The sequence below is a fragment of the Tachyglossus aculeatus genome, chromosome 11 (genome assembly GCF_015852505.1).
Source record: "Tachyglossus aculeatus isolate mTacAcu1 chromosome 11, mTacAcu1.pri, whole genome shotgun sequence".
NCBI lineage: Eukaryota > Metazoa > Chordata > Mammalia > Monotremata > Tachyglossidae > Tachyglossus > Tachyglossus aculeatus.
Window position 1 is genome coordinate 4,473,829 of NC_052076.1, and position 27,899 is coordinate 4,501,727.

At 48.8% G+C, this 27,899-nt stretch overlaps 1 protein-coding gene across 1 annotated transcript in view; it reads right to left on the minus strand.

The window, feature by feature from the left end:
* KDM7A (lysine demethylase 7A) overlaps positions 1-27,899 on the minus strand; it is a 100,408-nt gene that overhangs the window by 18,034 nt on the left and 54,475 nt on the right. The window contains exons 4-12 of the mRNA XM_038753554.1: positions 27,443-27,603; positions 25,021-25,162; positions 24,493-24,679; positions 21,268-21,430; positions 16,726-16,813; positions 14,044-14,150; positions 9,543-9,634; positions 8,062-8,151; positions 2,369-2,578 (exon numbers count right to left, since the gene is read on the minus strand). Of these exons, the coding sequence (XP_038609482.1) occupies positions 2,369-2,578; positions 8,062-8,151; positions 9,543-9,634; positions 14,044-14,150; positions 16,726-16,813; positions 21,268-21,430; positions 24,493-24,679; positions 25,021-25,162; positions 27,443-27,603 (1,240 nt within the window). The remainder of the gene's footprint in view (positions 1-2,368; positions 2,579-8,061; positions 8,152-9,542; positions 9,635-14,043; positions 14,151-16,725; positions 16,814-21,267; positions 21,431-24,492; positions 24,680-25,020; positions 25,163-27,442; positions 27,604-27,899) is intronic.

Consider the following 27,899-nt stretch of genomic DNA (forward strand, 5'->3'; position numbering starts at 1 on the left):
GTGTTTTATAAAGTGATTCCCTCCCCAACGCAACAAAGCACCCTTCAAGGCCCTACTGAGAGCTCACCTTCTCCAGGAGGCCTTCCCAGACTGAGCCCCCTCCTTCCCTTCTCCATCCCCCCCCGCCTTACCTCCTTCCCCTCCACACAGCACCTGTATATATGTATATATGCTTGTATGTATTTATTACTCTATTTTATTTTGTTAATATGTTTTGTTTTGTTCTCTGTCTCCCCCTTCTAGACTGTGAGCCCACTGTTGGGTAGGGACCGTCTCTATATGTTGCCAACTTGTACTTCCCAAGCGCTTAGTACAGTGCTCTGCACACAGTAAGCGCTCAATAAATACAACTGAATGAACGAATGAAAGGCACCCTCACTTTATACCTTCCCCGCTGGCATCTCAATAATGCCTTTGAAAACAGGGCGCCAGCACCCCACAATAAAGCCTCCCAACCTATTTTTGGACAAGTGGTATCGGGGATCTTCCCCAATGCCTGCTGGTCTACTTTTACGCTCCCAATTTCCATTTTTTTTTGGGGGGGGGGGGCGTTTGAATAGTATTTGAATAATTTGAATAGTAGAGAAGCAGCGTGGCTCAGTGGAAAGAGCCCGGGCTTTGGAGTCAGAGGTCATGGGTTCAAATCCCGGCTCCGCCAACTGTCAGCTGTGTGACTTTGGGCAAGTCACTTCCACTTCTCTGGGCCTCAGTTCCCTCATCTGTAAAACGGGGATTAAGACTGTGAGCCCCCCGCGGGACAACCTGATCACCTTGTAACCTCCCCAGCGCTTAGAACAGTGCTTTGCACATAGTAAGCACTTAATAAATGCCATTATTATTATTATTTGTTAAGTGCTTACTACGTGCCAGGCATTGTACTAAGCACTGGGCTAGATGCAAGTTAATCTGGCCGGACCCAGTCCTCATCCCACATGGGTCTCACAGCCCTAATCCTCTTTTTACAGATGAGGCAACTGAGGCACAGAATGAAGTGACTTCCCCAGGGTCAAACAGCAGACAAGCGGTGGAGACGGGATGAGAACCCAGGTCCTCTGACTCTCAGGACTAGCCTCTAACCCCTACACCACGCTGCTTCTCGCCCAAGAACGGAGCCTTCCCCGGGCTAAACCTCCGACTCCCAAGAGCTCGCTGCTTCTCACTTCTCCAGCCAGCCTAGATCATCGATCGGTCCACAGCGCAGACTGAGCCCCGGCTATGTACACAGCGAGTCAGGGTGGGGAAGGAGAGGACGAGCAGCAGCACGGCCTAGTGGATAGAGCCCGGGGATGGGCATCAGAAGGATGGGCATCCTCCATTCATCTGCTGTGGGACCTTGGGCAAGTCACTTCACCTCTCCGTGCCTCAGTTACCTCATCTGCAAAATGGGGATTAAGCCGAGAGCCCCCTATGAGGCTGTGCCCACCCTGATTTGCTTGTATCCACCCCAGTGCTTAGAACAGTACCTGGCACATAGCAAGTGCTTAACAAATACCATTATTATTATTATTATTGTTACGGCACACTGAAGGCCCATTCCCTGCCCACACTACTGGCCACCACCTCCAATTAAAACAATGATAATAATAATAATAGTACTTGTTAAGCTCTTACCATGTGCCAAGCATCATTCTAAGCCCTGGGGTAGGTATAAGTTAATCATCATCATCATCATCAATCGTATTTATTGAGCGCTTACTGTGTGCAGAACACTGTACTAAGCGCTTGGGAAGTACAAGTTGGCAACATATAGAGACAGTCCCTACCCAACAGTGGGCTCACAGTCTAAAAGGGGGAGACAGAGAACAAAACCAAACATAGTAACAAAATAAAATAAATAGAATAGATATGCACAAGTAAAATAAACAAATAAATAGAGTAACAAATATGTACAAACATATATACAGGTGCAGTGGGGAAGGGAAGGAGGTAAGATGGGGGGGATGGAGAGGGGGACGAGGGGGAGAGGAAGGAAGGGGCTCAGTCTGGGAAGGCCTCCTGGAGGAGGTGAGCTCTCAGTAGGGCCTGGAAGGGTTAGACAGGTTAGACATAGTCCCTGTCCCAAGTGGGGCTCACAGTCTCAATCCCCATTTTACAGATGAGGTAACTGAGGCCCAGAGAGGTGAAGTGACTTATCCAAGACACGCAGCAGAGCCGGGATAAGGAGCCAGGCCCTTAATTCATTCGATCGTATTTATTGAGCGCTTACTGTGTGCAGAGCCCTGTACTAAGCGCTTGGGAAGTCCAAGTTGGCAACATATAGAGACGGTCCCTACCCAACAGCGGGCTCACAGTCTAGAAGCCTTCAGGCTTCCAAGGCCGTGCTCTATCCACTAAGCCATGCCGCTTTTCCAAGGAACGGAGTACTTGCCTCTTCCCACGGCGTCATCTCCAGCCTCTTGAGGACCTCCCTGGTGTGAAGCTCTAAGATGTCCAGGTTCGAAGGCACCCTGGCAGAGTGGTCCCGCAGCCTCCTCATCCTCCGTCTGGAATGGGGAGGGGAAGCCGCCTCGTTCGAGGAGCGGGAAACCGGGCCCGGGCTGAGGAGGCCCTGGGGTTTCAGCGGCTTGCTGTTTTCCTCCTTCAGGAATGGAAAGACATTCGTTTCGGAGCGGTCCGGCGGCCAGCCGGCTCGTTCTTCACTACCGGAGGGCCCAACACGGCTGCTACATCCCCCGCCACTACTGCCGGGCCACCACCCCCATCTCCCGGCCCAGAATCTTTCCGTCGAGGGACAAACGTGACGAAAAATTGTTCAAGTGGTTCTTGGTGGCATGCGGGGGGGTGTAGGGGTGAGCATAGCTGCCTCCCAAGCAGTTGACCCACGTTCGATTCCCGGCCAACATAGCGAGGTCTTTTTCCAGGGCTTAGTACAGTGCCCAGCGCTCAGTACAGTGCCTGGCACATAGTAAGCACTTAACAAATACCAGCATTACCAAGCAGTGCTCGTTCTTACTCCGGAAGATACCGCAGCCCCTTCCCCTCTCCCAGAGCAGAGATGTCGATTCCCCCTTTCCGTTTGGCTTTAGTGCACACCAAAGTCAATCAGAGTGTGTCGCATATCTTGTTTTTTGGGTTTTTTTTTTTAAATGATGGTGATGATGGTGGCATTTGTTAAGCGCTTACTATGTGCCAAGCACAGTTCTAAGCGCTTGGGGAGGATACAAGGTAACCAGGTTGTCCCACGTGGGGCTCACAGTCTTCATCCCCATTTTCCAGGTGAGGGAACGGAGAAGTGAAGTCAAATAATAATAAAAATACTACTAATAATGGCATGTATTAAGCACTTACTATTTGCAAAGCACTGTTCAAAGCGCTGGGGAGCTTACAAGATGATCAGGTTGTCCCACAGGAAGCTCACAGTCTTCATCCCCATTGTACAGATGAGGTAACTGAGGCCCAGAGAAGTGAAGTGACTTGCCCAAAGTCACACAGCTGACAAGTGGCGGAGCTGGGATTAGAACCCACGACCTGATTCTCAAGCCTGGGATCTTGCCACTGAGCCACCCTGCTTTTAATGGTATTTGTTAAATGCTTACTGTGAGCCAGGGACTGTATTAAACTCTGGGGCACGTACAAGATCAACAGGTTGGGCACAATCCACGTCCCAGACGGGGCTCACAGTCTTCATCCCCATTTGCAGCATGGCTCAGTGGAAAGGGCACAGGCTTTGGAGTCAGAGGTCATGGGTTCAAATCCTGGCTCCGCCACTTGTTAGCTGTGTGACTTTGGGCAAGTCACTTCACTGGGCCTCAGTTACCTCATCTGTACAATGGGGATGAAGACTGTGAGCTTCCTGTGGGACAACCTGATCATCTTGTAAGCTCCCCAGCGCTTTGAACAGTGCTTTGCACATAGTAAGTGCTTAATACATGCCATTATTGGTAGTATTTTTATTATTATTTGACTAATAATAATAATAATTGGTATTTGTTATGTATTGGTTATGTATTGGTTATGTATTGGTATTTGTTATGTATTGGTATTTGTTATGTATTTCATAAATACGTTATTTATGTATTTCCTGAAATTTGTTATGTTATTTGTGATGAGGTAATGGAGGTGATTCACACTCAGCGTGAGAAGGAGGAGGATTCAATCCCAGTTTTGCAGATAAGGGAACCGAAGCCCAGAGGAGTTCATTCATTCATTCAATCATATTTATTGAGCGCTCCCTGTGTGCAGAGCACTGTACCAAGCTCTTGGGAGAGAAGTGAAGTGACCCGCCCAGGGCCACACAGCAGACAAGTGGTGGAGCTGGGATAAGAACCCAGGCCCTTTGACCCCCAGGCCTGGGTTCTGTGAGCCCCCCTTGGGACAACCTGATCACCTTGTATCCCCCCAGTACTTGGAACAGTGCTTTGCACACAGTAAGTGCTTAATAAATACCATCATTATTATCACTATTTCCGCTAGGCTGCCATTCTGCTTCTTGCTCTCTGCAGGGGAGAGGTGGGCATTCCTGGCAAGGGATTCCTCCAAGAGGCCTTCCCAGACTGAGCCCCCTTTTTCCTCTCCTCCTCCCCATCCCCACCTCCTTCCCCTCCCCACAGCACCTGTCTATATGTTAGCACAGATTTATTTCTCTATTTATTTTCCTTGTACATATTTACTATTCGATTTATTTTGTTAATGATGTGCCTCTAGCTTTACTTCTGTTTGTTCTGACGACTTGACACCTGTCCACACGTTTTGTTTTGTCGTCTGTCTCCCGCTTCGAGACTGTGAGCCTGTGGTGGCTCAGAGGGAAAGTAACAGCCTTGAAAGGCTGGAGGCCTGGGTTCTAATCCCTTCTCTGGTATGAGAGTTTAAAAAAAGGATTGTAAATACCTAGGAGGGTCTAGAATAGATCACCTAAGAGTGCTGAGATAACATTTTTTTTAGACTGTGAGCCCACTGTTGGGTAGGGACTGTCTCTATATGTTGCCGATTTGTACTTCCCAAGCGCTTGGTACAGTGCTCTGCACACAGTAAGCGCTCAATAAATACGATTGATGATGTGAGCCCGCTGTTGGGTAGGGACCGTCTCTCTCTGTCGCCGACTTGTACTGCCCAAGCGCTTAGTACAGTGCTCTGCACATAGTAAGCACTCAAAAAATGCGGTTGAATGAATTCGCTGATAAAATTTAAGTGCCTGGAGTCACTCGCGAGCAAATGCACGTCTGAGCCCAACGCCTAAGCAATGATGTTGTTACAGGACAACTAGGAAACCGCTCTGTTTCAGCGGCAACATCGAACAGGGAAGTCGGACAGTTTCCTGACCGGGAAGAAAGTGGATTGGGCAGAAGGCGGCCCCCACCGTACCCTGCCCTACGACATCCTAAGGGTTCTCAGGAATCGAGACACCCCCCCTTGCCCCCTTGCCCCCCATCGCCACCCACTAAAAGTTAGTCAATGTAAGTGTAAACCGATGCATTTCACCATCAGTGGCACAAATATCAAACATGAAGCAGTGTGGCCTAGTGGAAAGAGCCCAGGCCTGGGAGTTAGAGGACCTGGGGTCTGATCCCGGCTCCACCATTTTTTCTTAATGGCATTTATTAAGCGCTTACCATGTGCCAAGCACTGTTCTAAGAGCTGGGGAAGTTACAAGGTGATCAGCTTGTCCCACGGGGGGCTCACAGTTTTCATCCCCATTTTACGGATGAGGGAACTGCGGCCCGGAGAAGCTAAGTGACTTGCCCAAAGTCACACAGCTGACCTTGGACAGGGCCTCAGTTACCTCATCTGTAAAATGGGGATTAAATCCCAAGTCCTCTGTGAGCCCAATGAGGGACAGGGACTGCGCCCAACCTGAGTTTCTTTTATCTAATCCACGGCTTAGGACAGTGCCTGGAACATAGTAAGTGTTTAAAAGTGCCATTTAAAGTAAAAACACACAAAAAACCCACCATTATTATTGTAATACTGACTGAGAACCTGTGCGCATAGCACTTGAGGATCACAGAGAAATAGAAACTTGAATTCCTGCCCTCAAGGAGCTTCCAATAGAATGAGGGAAGACCAGAAGACATAAAATGCCCCCAAAATGCAGTAGCCAAAAGTCTGAATAGCAGGGGCATAGAAATCCCCTCCCTGCGTGCACTTCCCTCAGTCTGGGATTTCCAGGAATTAGCACGTATCTCTGTAATCATCATCAAGGAATTTGTTAAGCGATTACAAAGCGCCAAGCGCTATTCTAAGCACTTGGGTAAATTCAAAATACTCCGGTCCCACATGGAGCGCCCAGGAGTCTAAGGAGGAGGGCGTACGGGTATTGAATTCCCATTTTGCCAACGCGGGAACTGAAACCCAGAGGAGCGAGGTGACTCGCCCAAGGTCACAGAGCAGGTAAGTGGGGGAGCCGGGATCAAAACCCAAGTCCCCCGACTCCGAGGCCCGTGTTCTTTCTATTACATGGCGCTGCTTTCCCAAAAGGTTTCTCTTCCAGCTGGGTTCCAATTCACTAGTCACCCAAAGGCAGTGTTCCCAAGTGCTGCAGCTGTCTTTTTCTCTAATTAGGCACAATTCCCTACCATCCAAGGCTCCGAGACACAAGCCACGCTCCCTGGGAGTGCACTGAGGGCCATCAAAATCAATTAATTCAATGGATCTGCACTTCAACTTCATCATCAATCATATTTATTGAGCGCTTACTGTGTGCAGAGCACTGTACTAAGCACTTCAACTTGCAATGCAGATCAAGGCCACTTCTCTTGCCACCCTCCAAGGGACCATTTGAAGGTTTGGGGCATGTGGTTTTTCTCTCCACTAGCCACGAGGCCCAGTAAATCAATCAATCAATCAATCGTATTTATTGAGCGCTTACTATGTCCAGAGCACTGTACTAAGCGCTTGGGAAGTACAAATTGGCAACACATAGAGAAAGCGGTGGAGGATGAGATATTTTGCGTGGCTCAACGGAAAGAGCCCGGGCTTTGGAGTCAGAGTTCATGGGTTCAAATCCCGGCTCTGCCAATTGTCAGCTGGGTGACTTTGGGCAAGTCACGTCACTTCTCTGTGCCTCAGTGACCTCAGCTGTAAAATGGGGATTAAGACTGTGAGCCCCCCGGGGGAGAACCTGATCACCTTGTAACCTTCCCAGAGCTTAGAACAGTGCTTTGCACATAGTAAGCGCTTAATAAATGCCATTATTATTATTATTATGCTGATATGGCTTCTACTGCAAAACTAGATGGTCCCTGGAAATAAGATGCCTGAAATTCTCACTCCCCCCCAAGAAACTCAGCCCCTCTCAAATTCCTCTTTTCAGTTCCTCTCTGAATTACTTCACACTGGGGAAGATTATTTTGCACCCAAGGAGCCTCAGGTTTGGCTTTTCAATTCCGTGGACTTGTTTGTCCCTAGGAGAAATGCGGAGCTGCATTTCCGTCAGCTAATGGGCCCAAATTTGTGGAGCGATGGCTGAGGGGCCCCCTGCTCCCTAACGCCTGTTGGGATGGTCACAAGGAAGGTCGGGGGTGTTGGGAATGGGAGGGTTCACACGTCCCATGCCTGGTGGCTGGGAGTCAAAAGGTCACAGATTCTAGTCCCAGCTCCATTACTTGTCTGCTGTGCGACTATGGGCAAGTCGCTTCATTTCTCTGTGCCTCAGTCACCTCATCTGGAAAATGGGGATTGAGACTGTGAGCCCCATATGGGACGGGGACTGTGTCCAATTCGATTTGCTTGCGACCACCCCAGCGCTTAGCACGGTGCCTGGCACATAGTAAGCGCTTCACAAATACCACAATTACTATTATTACATACTCTGTCCCTTCCAGAGAGTCCCAAAGGCATAATAATAATAATAATAATGATGGCATTTGTTAAGCGCTTACTATGTACCAAGCACTGTTCTAAGAGCTGGGGGAGATGCAAGGTAAAAACGGTGACCTTTTTCCAAACACAATGTTTACAAAAATGCTCTTGATTCCTATGTACTTTTCTGAGATTTCAGATCTGAAAACGTATCAGGTTTTAGCCGAAAGGGCCAGCTCATGTAAGATTTTTTTTTTCCTTAGCAGGAACTAACTTTCCGGGGTTTCTCTAGCCTTTCCCCAGAGTGGAAGAACTAAATTTTACCTCCACGGAGCGGATCACTTTAGACAACTCTTTGACGAGATGTCCGGGTCTTACGTTGTCTGGAATCTCAAAGGCGTGTTCTGTTACGAGCTGTAATTGGACAAGAGAACAATCAACGGCTTAATTAATTGGAATCATGACCCAATTAATCGCATCCACTTCAGGTGTAAGCATTTAATAAATACCAATAACAGCAACAGCCACTGTTTGGAAGACGTCTTCTAGCTGACTAAAGAGGCCTAAACGTGACAAAATTATCATTCAATGGTATTTGAGTGCATACTAAGTGCAGAGCACTGTATTTATTTATTCATTCATTCAATCGTATTTATTGAGCACTTACTGTGCGCAGAGCACTGGACTAAGCACTTGGAAAGTCCAAGTTGGCAACATATAGAGACGGTCCCTACCCAACAGCGGGCTCACAGTCTAGAAGGGGGAGACAGACAACAAAACAAAACATATTAACAAAATAAAATAAATAGAATAAATATGTACAAGCACTGTACTGAGCGCTTGGGAGATACAAAACAACAGAGTTGGCAGACACGGTCCCTGCCCACAGTGTCACAGACAGAGAGGGAGACAGACATTAATATTAATAATTTACAATATATTTATATAGTTATATACTATAATTTTTACCACCTTCCTCTTCCCATATTCCAACTTCCAACATAAACAAGTAAACTAGGAAGCCTTCGAGAGAGTCGCGTCCTTAGCGTCGTGCAAAGACCTTTATTCTAAGTTTCTCAACAGAGAAGCGGCGTGGCCTAGTAGACAGAGCAGGGGCTTGGGAATCAGAAGGATCTGGGTTCTAATCCCGGCTGCGCCACTTGTCTGCTGTGTGACCTTGGGCAAGTCATGTCGCTCCTCTGAGCGTCAGTTACCTCATCTGTGAAATGGGGATTAACACTGTGAGCCCCATTTGGGACAGAAACTGTGTCCAGCCTGATTAGCTTCAATCTACCCTAGTTCTTAGTACAATGCGAGGAAAGGGTAAGCACTTAACGAATACTGTAAAAAAGTGTTGAATACAGTGTTCTGTACCCAATAAGCGACCAATAATTCCCACTGATTGATGGACTGGTCTCTCCCCCATGTATCTGTCTGCTCTTTGAGGCCTGCTGAGAGAGTGCCCACGTAGTCGGCTGCAATCTTCGGGGGCTGAAATTCCAAATGATGACAACGCTAATTTCCCAGAAGCAACATAGGATATGCTTTGTGCCTCTCAAAGAAGATACTCGTATTCAAGTCACACCATGAGGAACTCGTGGGGTCTCCCTCGTATCGCCCCCACCCATTTTCGGATTCCACATCACCCCGACCGAGAATTTTTGCAAAATGAATAGCCGGTCCCAAATTATTCTCATCTTCACAAATTCGGGTACTTACCCCGCACGCCCCCCCAAAATCACTAGATTGTTCAAAACAACGAATAACCACAAAATAGAATCCTGCCAAAAGAGAAAAACACTTACTTCTTTTTTCATCCATAATTTTAAAGCGGTGTGCAATGCCTTCACTCCCTGCACTAAGTAGTTTTGGGGCTGGAAACCATCTTCTCTCAATTCTGGAACCGAAAGGAAACGAAGAAAGCAGCTTAAAAGTCACGTCACCTGCAACAAAGGGGAAGGCCGTCCCAGGTCTGGGCCCAAGGTGGCATGGAAATCTTTTCCCTCGCCGGCCGACCGTCCTCCCGTTGCCGACGGTCCTCCCGGCCGAGCGCTCAATAATTCCCATTGATTGATTGATTGAATAATTAATCTCTTCCCCATGTATCTATCTGCTCTTAGAGGACTGCTGAGGGGGTGCTACGTATTTGCCTGCAATCTCTGGCGGTGGTGATTATTATTATTATTACAATGCGCTTACTATGTGCCAAGCACTGCTCTAAGCTCTCCAAGTGGTGACACCGCTAATCTTCCCAAAATGTTCCCCTCAAGGAAGATGTCCATATTCCAATGTCCCGTCCCCCAACCGAGCATTCTGGGTTGGATCCCGGAAAAGGCCGACGGGTCGCCGGCAAAGAAGGCTGACACTAACCTAAGGCCCTTCCAGCACACCCGGGGGGGGGGAACAACTGCTCCCTGGTCAGGCCGTTAGGCATTTTGGAAGCTGTTAGAGTGTTGGGTTTGTGTTCTTAAAAAAAAAAAAAAAGCAAAAGAATAACAAAAGGACGTGATGGATTTGGGGCCGGCTGTCAGAAGGGGAGAATCAAATGAGGCGTGTTGAGCAGAGAGGTTTTGAGGAATTTAGATGACGGCAGAGGTTCCTTTGATCCCCAAAAGAAGGAGAGCACTGGGAAGGTCAGAGCTACCAGCCAAAGCTTTTCCCACGGAGGTGTTCAGGCAGCGGATGCCCGTATCCTGAGCATTTCCATTTAGATCTGAGAAGGGACACGGAGGATCCTCACTGTACCTCGTTCTTGCCTGTCCCACCATCGATCCCCAGCCCACGTCCTTCCCCTGGCCCGGAATGCCCTCCCTCCACACATCCGCCAAGCTCGCTCTCTTCCTCCCTTCAAAGCCCTACTGAGAGCTCACCTCCTCCAAGAGGCCTTCCCACACTGAGCCCCCTTTTCCTCTCCTCCTCCCAATCCACCCCCGCCCTACCTCCTTCCCCTCCCCACAGCACTTGTATATATTTGTACAGATTTATTACTCTATTTATTTTCTTGTCCATATTTACTATTCTATTTATTTTATTAATGATGTGCACCTAGCTTGAACTCTATTTGTTCTGACGATTTTGACACCCGTCTCCATGTTTTGTTTCGTTGTCCGTCTCCCCCTTCTAGACTGTGAGCCCGTTGTTGGGCAGGGACCGTCTCTAGATGTTGCCGACTTGTACTTTCCAAGCGCTTAGTCCAGTGCTCTGCACACAGAGTAAGCGCTCCATAAATACGACTGAATGAATGAATCTGCTGAGGGTCGAGAAAGACAAGGGAGAGGACAGAAGACAGGACAGATTGACACCTGTCTACATGTTTGGTTTTGTTGTCTGTCTCCCCCTTCTAGACTGTGAGCCCGCTGTTGGGTAGGGACCGTCTCTATATGTTGCCAACTTGGACTTCCCAAGCGCTTAGTACAGTGCTCTGCACACAGGAAGCGCTCAATAAATACGATTGAATGAATGAATGACAATCACAAGCAGCTAGATGAATTCTAGGGAGAGGTCTCTGGACTCCACAGCAGCCAAAACAATGAAGAGTCGAGAAACCATCAATCAATAGTATCTACAGAGAAGCAGCGTGGCTCAGTGGAAAGAGCCCGGGCTTTGGAGTCAGAGGTCATGGGTTCAAATCCCGGCTCTGCCACTTGCCAGCTGGGTGACTTTGGGTAATAATAATAATAATAATAGTAATAATAATAATAATAATAAGCATTTGTTAAGTGCTTACTATGTGCAAAGCACTGTTCTAAGCGCTGGGGAGGATACAGGGTGATCAGGTTGTCCCACGTGGGACTCACAGTCTTAATCCCCATTTTACAGTTGAGGTAACTGAGGCCCAGAGAAGTTAAGTGACTTGCCCAAGATCACACAGCAGACATGTGGCGGAGTCGGGATTCAAACCCATGACCTCTAACTCCAAAGCCCATGGTCTTTCCACTGGGCCACGCTGCCTCTCTAAGTCACTTCACTTCTCTGGGCCTCAGTTCCCTCATCTGGAAAATGGGGATGAAGACTGTGAGCCCCCCGCGGGACAACCTGATCACCTTGTAACCTCCCCAGCGCTTAGAACAGTGCTTTGCACACGGTAAGCGCTTAATAAATGCTACCATTATTATCATTATTATTATTGAGCATTTACTCTGTGCACTGCACTAAGAACTTGGGAGAGTACCACAGAGAGAGGAGGAAAAGGAGGAAGAGAAGAATACTGATTAAGCACTTACTAAGTGCCAAGCACTGTGCTAAGTGCTAAGCACAAGAAAATAGGGCTGGTTACAGTACCTGCCCCACATGGGGCTCACAGTCTAAGGAGGAGGACGAAGCAGTGCGGCCTAGAGGGAAGAGCCCGGCCCGGGAAGTTCAGAGGACGTGGGTTCTAATCCCACCAACTGCTTGCTGTGTGACCTTGGGCAAGTCACAACTTCTCTGTGTCTCTTTTTCCTCAACTGTAAATTGGGGATTCAATACCTTTTCTCCCTCTTACATATACTGAGCCCCGTGTGGGTTAGAGACGGTGTCCAACCTGATTAACTTTTACCTATTCCAGTGCTTCAAACAGGGTTTGACACACAATAAGTGCTTAAATACAATAATAAAATAATAATATCATGAGGGAGAGGAGGGACGAGGGAGAGGGGGGGAGGAAAGGGAGGGGATTGATTAAGCACTTACTATGTGCCAAATACTCAGAGAAGCAGCGTGGCTCAGTGGAAAGAGCCCTGGCTTTGGAGTCAGAGGTCATGGGTTCAAATCCCAACTTCTCCAATTGTCAGTGGGGGACTCTAGGCAAGTCACTTAATAATAATAATGGTATTTGTTAAGCGCTTACTATATGCAAAGCACTGTTCTAAGCGCTGGACTTCTCTGTGCCTCAGTTCCTTCATCTGTAAAATGGGATGAAGACTGTGAGCCCCATGTGGGACAACCTGATCACTTTGTATCCCCCAGCGCTTAGAACAGTGCTTTGCACATAGTAAGCGCTTAACAAATACCATCAGTATTATTATTGTTATTACTCTGCTAAGTGCTGGGATAAGTGCGAGTTAATCAGGATGGGCCCAGCTCCTGTTCATTCATTCATTCAATCAATTGTATTTATTGAGCGCTTACTGTGTGCAGAGCACTGTACTAGGCACTTGGGAAGTACAAGTCAGCAACATATAGAGACGGTCCCTACCCAACAATGGGCTCACAGTCTAGAAGGGGGAGACAGATAACAAAACATGTGGACAGGCGTCAAAATCGTCAGAACAAATAGAATAATAGCTATATGCACATCATTATCAAAATAAATAGAATAGTAAATAGGTACAAGTAAAATAAATAGAGTGATAAATCTGTACAAATATATACAAGTACTGTGGGGAGGGGAAGGAGGCAGGGTGGGTGGATGGGGAGGAGGAAAGGAAAAGGGGGCTCAGTCTGGGAAGGCCTCCTGGAGGAGGTGAGCTCTCAGTAGGGCTTTGAAGGGAAGAAGAGAGCTAGATGCAGATCCCCATTTTACAGACGAGGAAACTGAGGCTCAAAGAAGTGAAATGACTTGCCCAGAGTCACCCAGCAAGGGAGGAGGAGCCGAGTTCCCTGCCTCTCAGGCCTGTGATCTTTATCTGGCTCTTCCCAGGAGGCCGCTCCCTCCTTGGCTAAACTCTGAACTGGGCCCTATAATTATTATTATTTATTCATTTATGAAGCGCTTACTATGTGCAAAGCACTGTTCTAAGCGCTGGGGAGGTTACAAGGTAATCAGGCTCACAGTCTTAATCCCCATTTTCCAGATGAGGCACCCGAGGCCCAGAGAAGTTAAGCGACTTGCCCGAAGTCACCCAGCTGGCAACTGGCAGAGCCGGGATTTGAACCCATGACCTCTGACTCCAAAGCCCGGGCTCTTCCCACTGAGCCAAGCTGCTTCCCTAGGGAGCAGAGCAGCACTGACCAGACCAGGAGGAGAGAAAAATCGCGGCCGTCGTTGGCCCCGTGGGCACCGCCCTCTCCCCTCCCACATCACCATGAGACTTCCAACGGGCAGAGAGCCAAAGCCTCGATGGGCAGAGCCAGTGAGAACACTGGCTCAGAACCCAGTGCTTAGAACAGTGCTTTGCACATAGTAAGCGCTTAATAAATGCCATTATTATTATTATTGTTATTATTATTATTATCACCAACCGCTGCTGCTGCCGATCCACCCATCGGCAAAGGAATTCCCTTCCCTGGGGGGGCCGGGGTCTCCCACTTCGGAACGCCGGAGGGAGGCCGGCCAATCCCGTTACTGGTACACGACGGGGGGGGGGGGGGCACAGACTGGGATACCTTTCAAGGTTTCCAGGAGATTTTTGGCCACAAACCAACAGATGGCTTCAAAGAAAGGAAATTTGAAAAGGTCAGGTGTTTTCAGCCTTTTCTCCATCTCGTAACACCTAGGGGAACACGAGGGGGGATTACTTGGATACGGACATTTCAAAAGTAAACCGACCTACACAGGTACATGCAGACAGACATAAATCAACAAAAACAAAGTACCAAAAAAAAATACCTAACTCATATAGTCAAGGAAAAAGAAGCCAAGCAGGCTAGGTTTCTGTTTTTTTTTTTCTTTTAATGGATTTTGTGCCTAACACTGTTCTAAGCGCTAGGAAAGATACAAGTTAATGAGACTGGACACGTCCCGATCCCTTTTCCAGAGGTTAACAATCACCCACCCAGTCAAACCCCAACGCCACGACCACGTCTATACAGGATTGAGTAGCGATCTTCACCGGGCCTTGGGGCAGTTAGGGCTTGGATCTCCCTGAGAGATCTTTCGGAAGGAACACATGGAAGGAACAGATTTAGATTTTAGATTTTAGACTGTGAGCCCACTGTTGGGTAGGGACTGTCTCTATATGTTGCCAATTTGTACTTCCCAAGCGCTTAGTACAGTGCTCTGCACACAGTAAGCGCTCAATAAATACGATTGATGATGATTTAGAAGCAACTCCTGGATCAATCAATCAGTGGTATTTATTGAGCGCCTACTGGGTGCAGAGCTTGTGAGAGTGCAATGCAACAGAATCCTGGAACGGGGTTCTGACGGTACTCTTGACGGCGTTTGGCTTTGTCCTGCACTGGATTGTGCATGCTGCTGCCCGGATTATCTTTGTCCAGAAACGCTCTGGACATATTACTCCCCTCCTCAAAAACCTCCAATGGCTACCGATCAATCTGCGCATCAGGCAGAAACTCGTCACCCTGGGCTTCAAGGCTGTCCATCCATCCCCTCGCCCCCTCCTACCTCACCTCCCTTCTCTCCTTCTCCAGCCCAGCCCGCACCCTCCGCTCCTCCACCACTAATCTCCTCACTGTACCTCGCTCTCGCCTGTCCCGCCATCGACCCCCGGCCCACGTCATCCCCCGGGCCTGGAATGCCCTCCCTCTGCCCATCCGCCAAGCTAGCTCTCTTCCTCCCTTCAAGGCCCTGCTGAGAGCTCACCTCCTCCAGGAGGCCTTCCCAGACTGAGCCCCTTCTTTCCTCTCCCCCTCGTCCCCCTCTCCATCCCCCCGTCTTACCTCCTTCCCTTCCCCACAGCACCTGTATATATGTATATATGGTTGTACATATTTATTACTCTATTTATTTATTTATTTATTTATTTTGCTTGTACATTTCTATCCTACTTATTTTATTTTGTTGGTATGTTTGGTTCTGTTCTCTGTCTCCCCCTTTTAGACTGTGAGCCCACTGTTGGGTAGGGACTGTCTCTATGTGATGCCAATTTGTACTTCCCAAGCGCTTAGTACAGTGCTCTGCACATAGTAAGCGCTCAATAAATACGATTGATTGATTGATTGATTGATTGTGCGGCTGAGCCGGGCCAGTCTGAGCTTGCCTCTCTCCTTGTCCAAAGAGCCTCTAGACTGCACACTTCTTGTGGGCAGGGAATGTGTCTTTTATACTGTTATACTGTCCTCTCCCAAGCACTTAGTACAGGGCTCCGCACAAGGTAAGAGCTCAACAAATACGACTGACTGACAGATTGGGAGTCAGAAAGATCTAGAGAGGCAGCGTGGCTCAGTGGAAAGAGCCCGGGCTTTGGAGTCAGAGGTCCCGGGTTCAAATCCCAACTCTGCCAATTATCAGCTGTGTGACTTTGGGCAAGTCACTTAACTTCTCTGGGCCTCCGTTACCTCATCTGGAAAATGGGGATTAAGACTGTGAGCCCCCCGTGGGACAACCTGATCACCTTGTAACCTCCCCAGCGCTTAGAACAGTGCTTTGCACATAATAAGTGCTTAATAAAGGCCATCATTATTACTATTATTATCTAGGTTCAAATCCCGGCTCCGCCAATTGTCAGCTGCGTGACTTTGGGAAAGTCACTTCACTTCTCTGGGCCTCAGTTACCTCATCTGTAAAATGGGGATGAAGACTGTGAGCCCCCCGTGGGACAACCTGATCACCTTGTAACCTCCCCGGCACTTAGAACAGTGCTTTGCACATAATAAGCGCTTAATAAATGCCATCATTATTATTATTATTATCCGGGTTCTAATCCCTGTTCCACCACTTGTCTGCTGTGTGACCACGGGCATGTCTCTTCACTTCTCTGGGCCTCAGTTACCTCATCTGTAAAATGGGGATGAAGACTGTGAGCCCCCCGTGGGACAACCTGATCACCTTGTAACCTCCCCGGCACTTAGAACAGTGCTTTGCACATAATAAGCGCTTAATAAATGCCATCATTATTATTATTATTATCCGGGTTCTAATCCCTGTTCCACCACTTGTCTGCTGTGTGACCACGGGCATGTCTCTTCACTTCTCTGGGCCTCAGTTCCCTCATATGTAAAACGGGCAGGAAGACGGTGAGCCCCAAGTGGGACATGGACTGCGTCCAACCTGATGACCTTCAATCTACCCCTGCGCTTCGTACGGCGCCTGGAACAAAGTAAGTGCTTAACAAATACCACGGGAAAAAATAATAAAAAAATGACAGAGCGGGGAAGGACACCCACCTGAGCTGCATGCCAATGTTGAGGTTGTGCAAAAAATTTCCTCCAAAAGCCATACAGTCCTGAGACGTGAACACAGCGTGGATCCACCCTGCGACAACAAAAGTGACATCATGGAGGCTGCCGTCAGACGTGATAACCGTTGCCAAAGCGGAAACGGCTATGAGGCTACTTGGAGAGTACAACAATAAAAGAAGAGAAGGCGCAAACTCCACCGCTTCACTCATGGGGCAGTTTGATACCGCCCCGGCTAGTATTTGATGCCCAACGGCGGGGGGTCACCCTTCACCTCCAGAGCCCAAGGCACGAAAACAACGCACACAACGACTCTGTCTCCCGCTGCGGCAGAACAGACGGGCGAGAGCAGGCTGATGTCCGGTTCTCTCAAACTCGCCGAACATGAGAGCGGACAAAAACCATCCGGGCCCCACTGTCCCTCTGAAACGGGGAGGAGGGAGGGGAAAATTCTATAGGGGTGGCTACGAGAAAGTTCTCTTTTGGGGGCCTGCAATCGCCAGCAATTTGGAAATGGGGTTGCATTTCTGACTCCTCGCCAGATTTCCGAATCTGTGCCTTCTACAGCCAGGGTAATCTTACAGAAAAATTACCTCTTTAGTCCGCCCTACCCCTCCCTGGCTTGTCTACAGAAGGAAAGTACGGTATAGAAAGATGTTTGTTCTAGAGAATCGGGTAGAGCCCACTTGATGACACCTGGGCAGAGCTGAAGAGCCCTAGATGTGCCTGAAGGGTGACAGGAGCAAGGTAAGAGACCAGCTGGTAACGCGGAATCCTCATCCATTGTGACATTCGCGTCTAAGCGGTGCTAAGGAAGCTCATTAAATAAAACCAAGCCCAATTACTGCATTCCTACCACTGATCTGTTATATAATTGCAACTGCTCTCTTGATACGACCAATTAGAGACAATTTGAGCCAATTCCCACCGTAAGAAGCATCAGATTTAAGGCTGCCGTGCTCTCCACAAAAAAAACCAAAACTTTGCACACATACATTGTGTGGAAATAATAATCACACCTTGTATTTGTAGGTCACTTGATAGGATTCATTTCATTTTATCCTGTAAACATCCCTGTGAGGTGGGGAGGGGTGAATATTCTCCCGGTTATATAGGGAGAGAAGTGGGGACCCAGATAGCTTAGGGAAGTTGCCCAAAGCCACATTTCAGGCTGAGCTGGAACTCACCGGACCACACGGCCTCAGAGAGGTTGAAAACCTGGCAAAGACAGTGGCATTTCTAAATTTGGCTGCCATGAGAGTTAGTGATCTATGCTTCCCTTCATCAAGGCCCCCTTTCCGCCTTTCATTCCTCTCAACGCTCGGAGAAAGGGAGCGAATGATTCAAAGTCGGGTCCTCTCCCACTTCCCCAGTTACGACCAATGAGGATTTCTGAGTCTTCTCAAACGGGCATCTCGGAAATGACTGATGTGGGGGCTTTTGAGGCTTAAGTGGGAACATGCTCTCCACCTGCGGCTGAAAATAAAAAATCCTGCCACTATTTTCGGATTATGATTCAGACTTCTCCTCAACACTTCCCGCTTAAAAATACCACAGAAGCTGCTTTGATCCAGACCGAAAAAAATCACTGTAAGAGTCAAGAAGAAGAATTTTCTGTCTGTAAGTTAAAAAGGTGGAAAGGGAATTAACACGCTGGCGCAGGACACTGGTCGTGGGACCTCTCGGGCCGTTCTTGGTCACGGCCTCGGTGCCCAGAGGCCCTGGCATGGCCTGTACATCTCATGTTGGTCTCTAGACCCGTTGACGTGTGCTTCCAGAAGGCTGCTGAAGCTCTAAGGGGTTATATGGGAGAACTCTGATTAGAATCGATCTGGCGGTGGAGACTAGAGAGATGGTATAGGAGTGTCTGAGGCTGGCTCTCTCACCTTTCTTCTCGAAGATGGGCCCTTTAAATTCCTGGCCCATCTACTCAGGAAGAGAGGGCAGAGGTGCCACTGAATGCCAAAGTTGGATCGGCTGACGGGTTCGGGAATTCTCCAGAGACTGGAACAAAGGTCACGGGTTCACAGACTGGCAGGTACTCTCGGGCTTTTTTTTTATTTTATGGTATTTGTTAAGCTCTTACTCTGTGCCAGGCACCGTACTAAGCACTGGGCTAGACACAAGCTAATTAGGTTGGGCACAGTCCCTGTCCCACATAGGGCTCACAATCTTCATCCCTATTTTACAGATGAGGTAACTGAGGCCCAGAGAAGTGACTCACCCAAGGTCACATGGCAGAAAAGGGGCAGATCCAGAATTAGAACCCAGGTTCTGCTGACCCACTAGACCACGCTGCTTCTTGTGGCCACACTGCTCAGCTTTGAAGAGCAAAACTAATGAGGCCACTCCTGAAGGCAGAAACCGGAGATAGCTCCCAATGATGAGTGCAGTTTGTCGTTTGTTGCTAGAACTTTCTTTCTGAATGGACTCTTTCCGCTGTGGATTCCCTGGTCTTGAACTCTTTTCTGGGAGAAAAGCAGTGTGGTCTAGTGGAAAGAGCTCGGGCCTTGGAATCAGAAGATTCTTGTCCCGTTCCTGCCACTTTCTAGACTGTGAGCCCGTTGTTGGGTAGGTACCGTCTCTACATGTTGCCAACTTGTACTTCCCAAGCGCTTAGGACAGTGCTCTGCACACAGTAAGCGCTCAATAAATACGATTGAACGAAATGAATGAATCGTTCAGAAGGTCTTAGCCAAAGCCAGACCTGAAACCTGGGCCCCGCGTCCCCTTCGCTCGCTTGTTTTCTCCAACTCTGAAAGACCCCAGTGATGCCAAGAGGGAGTCGGACTGAGGGGTGGGAGAGAAGAGTGGCTCATCTAGGAGCCTCCCCAACCCCCCAGCCCCGCCAGATGTGAGAGTGGTAGCATTTAGGGGAGCAAATCCAATTCGGTTTCTTCTCACATCCTCGTTGTCCCCATCAGACACGGAATTCTGGGCTGGCGGGAGGGGGAGAGGGGCCTACTGGCCTGGCCCACAGTGGCATCGCTCCTGATCACGGATGAAGGGGGAGTCATGGTTACCCAAGTCCTAATCTGGCACTGTGGCATTATTGTGCAGCTTTTGAGCCAACTGTTTAAAGGTTCTTCGGGTCCCACCGCCAAGGACGGGGCAGGGGGAGAAGAGGAGGAAGGAGAATCAGAGACGAAGCAACCTAGGAGTGCCGGACGTGTGGGTGGATGGCATTCCTCAACTGCCACTCATAGCTGCCTGGCTGCGAGCTCAGGAAGGAGAGAAGGCTGCTGGATGAGGCAAACCCTCTATCAATCAATCAATCAATCGTATTTATTGAGCACTTACTGTGTGCAGAGCACTGTACTAAGCGCTTGGGAAGTACAAGTTGGCAACATATAGAGACGGTCCCTACCCAACAGTGGGCTCACAGTCTAGAATACTACTCTCTACCGGGACTGGGTTAGAGAAACAGCATGGCACAGTGCCAAGGGCACAGCCCTGGGAAACAGAGAACCTGGGTTCTGATCCTGGCTCCACCATGGGCTTGCGGTGTGACCTTGGGCAAGTCGCTTCACTTTTCCGTGCCTCAGTTATCTCCTCTGCAGAGTGAGGATTCAATACCTGTTCTCCTCCCTACTTAGATTGGGAGCCCTGTGTGGGACAGGGACTGTGTCCAACCTGATCATCCTCTATCTTCCCCGGTGCTTAGAACAGTGCTTGACACATAGTAAGCACTCAAATGCCACAGTTAATATTACTGTGGAGTGAAGGGGGAGGAAGCCAGATTGGAGGGGATCTGGGAGAGAACTGGAGGATAAGACGTGGAGACGGCAGTTGTAATCAAGTCTCTCAAAAAGTTGGGAAAGAAATGGAGGGAGATGGGATGACAAGCATAGGGAGCCTTGGGGTCCAGGGATTTTTATTAGGATAAGGGAGACATGGCCATGTTTGACAGAAGCAGGGAAGAAGCTATTAGAAAGTGAACAGTTGAAGATGGCAATCAAGGAGGGAAGAAGGAGAGTACAGATGGAGGGGTAGATTTAGAGAGGAGGCAAAAGAATTCATCTTGAGTTACTGCAGGGAAAACAGGGAGAGTCGAAGAGGGTGGAGGAAGACGTGGGATCAGAGAGGACCAGGGGAGATTTCAGGCAGGTCTCGTCCGATGGTTTCAATATGAGAAGGTTCATTACCTCCAAACTTCCAGTGGTGGCAGATTTTTTTCTTAAAGGTATCTATTAAGTGTTTAGGGTAGATCCAAGATAATCTGCTCAGACACTGACCCTATCCCACATGAAGCTCAACAGTCTGAGTGGGAGGGAGAACAGGGACTGAATCCCCATTTTACAGTTGGGGAAACTGAGGCGCCGAGCAGCTAAGTGACTTGCCCAAGGGCAAATGGCAGGAAAGGAGGTGGAGACAGGATTAGAACCCATGTCTTCTGACTACCAAGCCCAGGCTTTTTCTGCTATGCCTCATAGCTTCCCAAGATTGAACAGACGGAAAAGCTGATTAGTGCTACACTGACTGTGAAGGAGAGTGTCAAAAATGGGAAAGGGGGAAAGAAAAAGAGCTCACCTGTGGGCACGAAAAGGGTGTGTCCCTGCTTCACCACACACTTGTAACATTTATCTACTTTGTCCCCAAAGTACACTTCACTCTGGGTGACAGATGAACTCCACGATTCATACAGTTCCAAATTCTCATCCGTTGGCTTTATCAAATAGAAGATTTTCTCCCCCTACAAGCAGAAAACAAGACTCCTGAGACATTGGTCTGAATGAACCTGCCTTGGCCACCTGGGAGACCCACGTTAAGACTTCCCCTTGAATGATCTCATCCTTTATGCTCAGATAGGCAAACTTCACATTACTAAGAAGTCAAGCCCTTTTTCAGTGAGAGGATAATCAGGTCCCTACGCTTAACTGTCTCCACACCGAGGGATTGCAATTCTTAAAAGCTAAGCGATCCTGCGTGGAAAGAAATACACTTCCCTACGATCCCGGGAGCCCTACGATCCTGGATAAATGGTGCGGGCTGGCTGCTCAGGGTGAAGAGGCAGTGTTGTCTAGTGGCTAGAGCGTGGGCTTTGGAGTTAGGGGACCTAGGTTGCCACCCTGGCTCCACCACATTCCTCCTGTGTAACCTTGGGCAAGTCACAGCTTCTCTGGCCCTCCATTCCCTCATCAGCAAAATGAGGATTTGATACCTGTTCTCCCTCCTACTGTGAATCCCCAGTGGAATCCGATTCTCTTGTATCCATCCCACTGCTTAGTACAGTACTTCTTTTTTAATGGCATTTAAATGCCGATTAAGTTCCGGGTTCTGTACTAAGCACTGTGGCAGAAACAAGATAGTCAGGATGGACACAGTCTCCGTCCCATATGGGTCCTACGGCTTTAAACTCCATTTTACAGATGAGGTGACTGAGGCACACACTTACCCAAGTGTTTACCAAGGTCACACGGCAGGTAAATGGCGGAGCTGGGATTAGAACCACACTGCTTCTCTTAAGCCAAGCTTCTTCTCAGTTCTTGGTACATAGTAAGCACTTCACAAATACCGCAATTACTATTACTACTACTACAAGTCAAAGGTGATGGGGACTTCTGGTTTCTGAAACCCAGGAAAAGCAAGATCACATCTGCATGCTTTTCCTGCTTTTCCTGCTCAGACCTGCCAGACCTTTTCCTATATCACTTCGTTAGGGTGAAATCATTTAAATGGAAGGTTTCCTTCTGATTTTATTTATACCAATGCTTAAATTAGGCACAATTCTGGACGTGGGTGCAGAGAATTAACCCGCTAGTTCTAATCAATAAAACATTAAAGAAAGCAATTAGTAGCTTAAATTAATGTCACAGATACCAAATCATAGCCTTACTGAGGATCAGTAGGGAAGGATCAGTGGAAATAAACAGAACCGCATTCAATCTATAGAAATAAGTGGGAAAGATCTTGCCCCGTTTAGGGTGAAGAAGGATTCGTCCCTGTACCCAGGCACTTGAAAAAATAAGAAGAAAATCAGGAAGGCAGCAAGTCGGAGCAGAGAGCTTAAAATAAACTGGCTTCCTCTTTCTACTGGCTTTCTGCCTGCTTTTCATTGGAATTGGCTTTTGGGGGTGGGGGAGGAGGGGACAGAGGGCAGTTCCTCTAGGGAGTCCCCTCCCCTAGCCTCACAGCATTTATGTCCATATCCATAATTTATTTATATTAATGCTTGTCTTCCCCCCTAGACCGTAGGCTCATTGTGGGAATGTGTCTACCGATTCTGTTATATTGTTATACAGCGCTCTCCCGAGAGCTTCGTACAGCACTCTGCACACAGTGAGAGCTCGATAAATACAAGTGACTGGATTGAGATGCTTGGGATCTCAGCCGACCGGCGTCAAGAGCGATAGCAGGCGGAGCTGATCCGTTAGAGGCGAGGCAGCCTTGTTGGGGCCGTGTCGAACTGGACGGGACGGAGCTAGTCCTTTTCTCACTTCCATGACTGACTCGTTCCGAACCGAGCTGATTACTTCTCCTCCGCTACGCCTCGCTTTTCCCCACCTGTGAAACAGGGCTGCTTGGGTGTGAGCAGAGGAAGGGGAGGGAAGCAGTGTGGCCTAATGGCTACAGCGTGGGCCTGGGTTCTAATCGCAGCTCTGCCATTTGCCTGCTGTGTGACTATGGCCAAGTCACTTAACTTCTCTGTAAAATGAGGATTAAGGCTGTGAGCCCCATGTGGGACACGGACTATGACCAACCTGATAACCTTGTATCTACCCCAGTGCTTATACCATAAAATATATATATATATTATATTATATTATATATGTATTATGTGTGTATATGTATATATATATATACATATATATGTATATGTGTGTATATATATATATATATATATATATATATATTAGGCTATATATACTGCAGATCCACTGATCAACCAGTGGTATTTACGGGGCACTTACTGTGTGCAGAGCACTGTACTAAGCACTTGGGACAGTACAGTACAACAGAGTTAATAATAATAATAATAGTGGTATTTGTTAAGTGCTTACTATTCATTCAGTCGTATTTATTGAGCGCTTACTGTGTGCAGAGCACGATACTAAGAGCTTGGGAAGTACAAGTTGGCAGCATATAGAGACGGTCCCTACCCAACAGTGGGCTTACTATGCGCCGAGCACTGTTGTAAGCGCTGGGATAGATACAAGGTTATCAGGTTGTCCCACGCGGGGCTCACAGTCTTCATCCCCATTTTCCAGATGAGGTCACCGAGGCACAGAGAAATGAAGGGACTTGCCCAAAATCACACAGCAGACAAGTGGCAGAGTGGTGGCCCCGTAATCATCATCATCATCAGTGGCATTTATGGAGCACTTACTGTGTGCAGAGCACTGGACTAAGTGCTTGGGCGAGTACAATACAAGCAGAGTTGTTAATAATAATGATGGTATTTGTTAAGCACTTACTATGCACAAAGCACTGTTCTAAGCACTGGGGAGGTTACAAGGTGATCAGGTTGTCCCACGGGGGGCTCACAGTTTTAATCCCCATTTTACAGATGAGGGAACTGAGGCACAGAGAAGTGAAGTGACTTGCCTAAAGTCACCCAGCTGACAGCTGGCGGAGTTGGGATTTGAACCCATGACCTCTGACTTCAAAGCCTGGGCTCTTTCCACTGAGCCACGCTGCTTCCCTGCCCACAGCAAGCTTACAGTTTCAAGGGGGGCTGTCTCAAACAGTAGTAGGGTGTCAACCTGAACCGACCTCGCGGGACGTGCTAAGGATGCTCAGGGGCCCCAAACTTACCCAAAGCACGTGGTACCAAACCGACGTCCCGCCAAAATCGATGTGGAAGTCAGTGTAGCTGTCCTGGACCCCCATCAGACAGTATTTCTGCACAAATGGCTTTGGGAAGACCGAATCGTCCGGCCAGTAGTTTTCGACCCAGGAGAGTTTGCGGGCGATATCTGGAACTTCCACCAATTCAGACATCCTTCAAAGAAACACGCAGCGGAAGAAAAACTTTTCACAAATGAAGCCACCACTGAGGCGGGGGAGGAGGGGGAGGAGAAAACAACAACAACAACAACAACAACAACAACAACATCCCATATTCGTTCATCCTCAAGACCGCAGCCACGGTCGAATTAGAAACATTAAAGCCAAACCTAGTTTCCGGGCGCTTTCATTCGAGACAAAAGCCTACGGTCACCGCCACTTGGACCATCTGAGAAGATGCTGAGTGGGACGGGGCTTCTCCTGGGACCCAGTTTCCCCATTAAAACCACACTGTGTACCTCAAGACTCCCGGTCAGGATGGCGGAAACCACTCACTTTGTGTCTGAGAATTCGAGGCTGATCACATTTAATACTTTTGGCCGGTTAGGATTCATGAAATACTTAATATAGTTGTGAAGCTTCATTTTGCTGTCTGCCTGCCTTGCCACATCAATGACATCTATCATTTTGTCACCACCTAGGGAGAGAAATGATATTCTTACTCTCGTGCTGCAGGGAAGAGTCACCGGTAGATGTGCCGAATAGACAAATATTTTGAATATTGGAGGACCAGTTACCCCGGAACCAAATCGTTAAGAGCTCGAAACGCAACTCCGAAACCCCCGAGGATCTTTCCTGGCTTCTGGCTTGGCTCGCATTTCCTCCGCCCCCACTCCCACCACCACCTCTGGGCCCTTGGCGTTCATTTGCTTCTTTGGGGCAACGTCTCCACCCCTGGATCTCCATCCTCATCTCGGGAGTCCTCCGGGAGTTTCTTCCTCTTCCCGAGCCTCACCTCTTCTCGGCCCTCCGGCCGTCGTCCCGAGCGCTCCACCCCCAACTCTCCGACGCCTCGGCCGACCTCTCCTCGGGGCCGGCCTGTGCCATGGTAGCCTGCCCTGAGGAGGCCGACTGAGTCGGACGTTGGAGAACGGGCCCTCAGCTGTCTCTGCTTTTATCATCGCCATGACTACTATTTAGAGAAGCAGCGTGGCTCAGTGGAAAGAGCACGGACTTTGGAGTCAGAGGTCGTGGGTTCGAATGCCGGCTCTGCCACATGTCTGCTGTGTGACTGCAAGTCACTTTAACTTCTCTGAGCCTCAGTTACCTCATCTGTAAAAATGGGGATCAAAACTGTGAGCCCCACGTGGGACAACCTGATCACCTTGTATCCCCCCCAGCGCTTAGAATAGTGCTTTGCACATAGTAAGCACTTAATAAATGCCACCATCATTATTATTATTACTGCACAGTGTCCGAGGCCACCGCCCCGGATTCCAAACCACTTTCTTTGAGGAGCTCAAAGCACATTCACAGCCCGTCCCATTTATCTTCTCAGCCTCTCTCTGCAGGGAGCAGGAGGCCGACCCGATTTTGCAGATGAAGAAGTCGAAAAGGAGCGGGGAAAATGATTTCCTCGCCGGCATTCAGTTTGGCTCGGGGTGTTCGCGCTTTGCGGGACGGGGTTGCGTTGACGCCACTTAAATTCCTCCTGAAGGCTCGGGTGAGTCAGTAGGTGTTTATTTTATCCCCAGCTGATAATGAATCAGATTTCTATAACCAGTCTGTGTCACGCCCACAGGCAAGCGCCCATTGAGATTCTTCTGAGCGCACGGACCACGGTCGTCGGTTTCTGAACCACCCTAAATCAATCAACTGCATTTGTTGAGCGCTTACTGTGTGCAGAGCACTGTACTAAGCACTTGGTAGAGTACACTATAACAGAGTTGATAGACACATTCCCTGCCGGGGAGAGTGCCACTTTTACATATTTATTACTCTATTTTACTTGTACATATTCATTTTATTTTGTTAATATGTGTTGTTTTCTTGTCTGTCTCCCCCTTCTAGACTGTGAGCCCGCTGTTGGGTAGGGACCGTCTCTATATGTTGCCAACTTGGACTTCCCAAGTGCTTAGTACAGTGTTCTGCACACAGTAAGCGCTCAAAAAGTACGACTGAATGAAAAAGAAGTGCTCCAGGGCCCCGGCTCCTTGCCCCGCTTCCAGTGGGAGGGCGGGAGAACGGCCTCCCCCAGCTTGGCATTCCTTGGATCTGCCCGGACAACACCACCTGATTGACGCTGTAGCTACAGCTCCTGCCGCTCCCTCCCCGAGTTCCGGGAAAGGCCTCGCTCCCGACAAAGCCTTTTCCGGCTTCTGCCAACTCCTGCTTCTGTCGCTGGACCCCTTTATCATTCCCATTTTCCTGAACACCTTCCCAGGTGCCCGGAGTCCCGGCCACCAGCCTCCCTTACCCGCCTTCGCCTGCCCGCCACCCGACTCCAGCGGTGCCGGCGAAGAAAAGTGGGGCTCGGCTGTTCCCCGCTTTCTGCGCCTGCTTGGCAGAATGGGATGCCAACTTTAAAGAGACCCCCGCGGCCAATATTCAAGGCTGGTAGCCAAAAGCCACCCATCGCTTGGAACTTCTCCATTTCCTAAAATTCTCAAAAGAGCCAAACATCAACTCTTGCTTCACGGACTAAATCTGAAAGTGACAGGGAGGCGGTTTCAGTCATCGACACAACCCCAAGGGAGAGGTGATGGTTTCACCCGAGAGGACCCAGCTTGGCCAGCCAGATTTTAATCCGGCTCCGAAGGAGGTCAGGATGGGAAAATGAGTGATTTTTTCAGTGCACGTTTCAAAGTTCGGTCACAGTGCGGTTCCCCCCGGCCGTCGACCCTGCTCGTTTTCTCCCCGGCCACTTCTCCCCCGTCCCGCCCGGTGCCCCGAAGAATTCTGGAACGCGGTTCCGTACCTACATAATGTTCAACATCCGCCACAGAGAAAGTAGGAGGAGGGAGTCTGAGTCCTAGATCGTCTAATTTAGGAACCATAATTGGCAGATCAAACCCATGTTTCTCCAGGTATCTCTGAGTCAGCTGGCTGCCGTGCATCTTGACGACGATTTCATCAGCGCTGAAATAAAACGGAGGGGGAGCGGCAGGAGTGAATGCGGACGCGAGATGGGCTAATCGAGCTGACGCAAGCTTGCAGGGAAATCCCGTCATGGCCAATTCCCTCGGAGGACGGTGACGGCAGAGTGGCTGCCACCCAACCAATTGTTGGGTAGGGACCATCTCTATATGTTGCCAACTGGTACTTCCCAAGCGCTTAGTACAGTGCTCTGCACACAGTAAGTGCTCTATAAATATGATTGAATGAATGAATTAAGGCATTAGAGGAGTGAAGTGTGCTGGCTGGGTTGTAGTAGG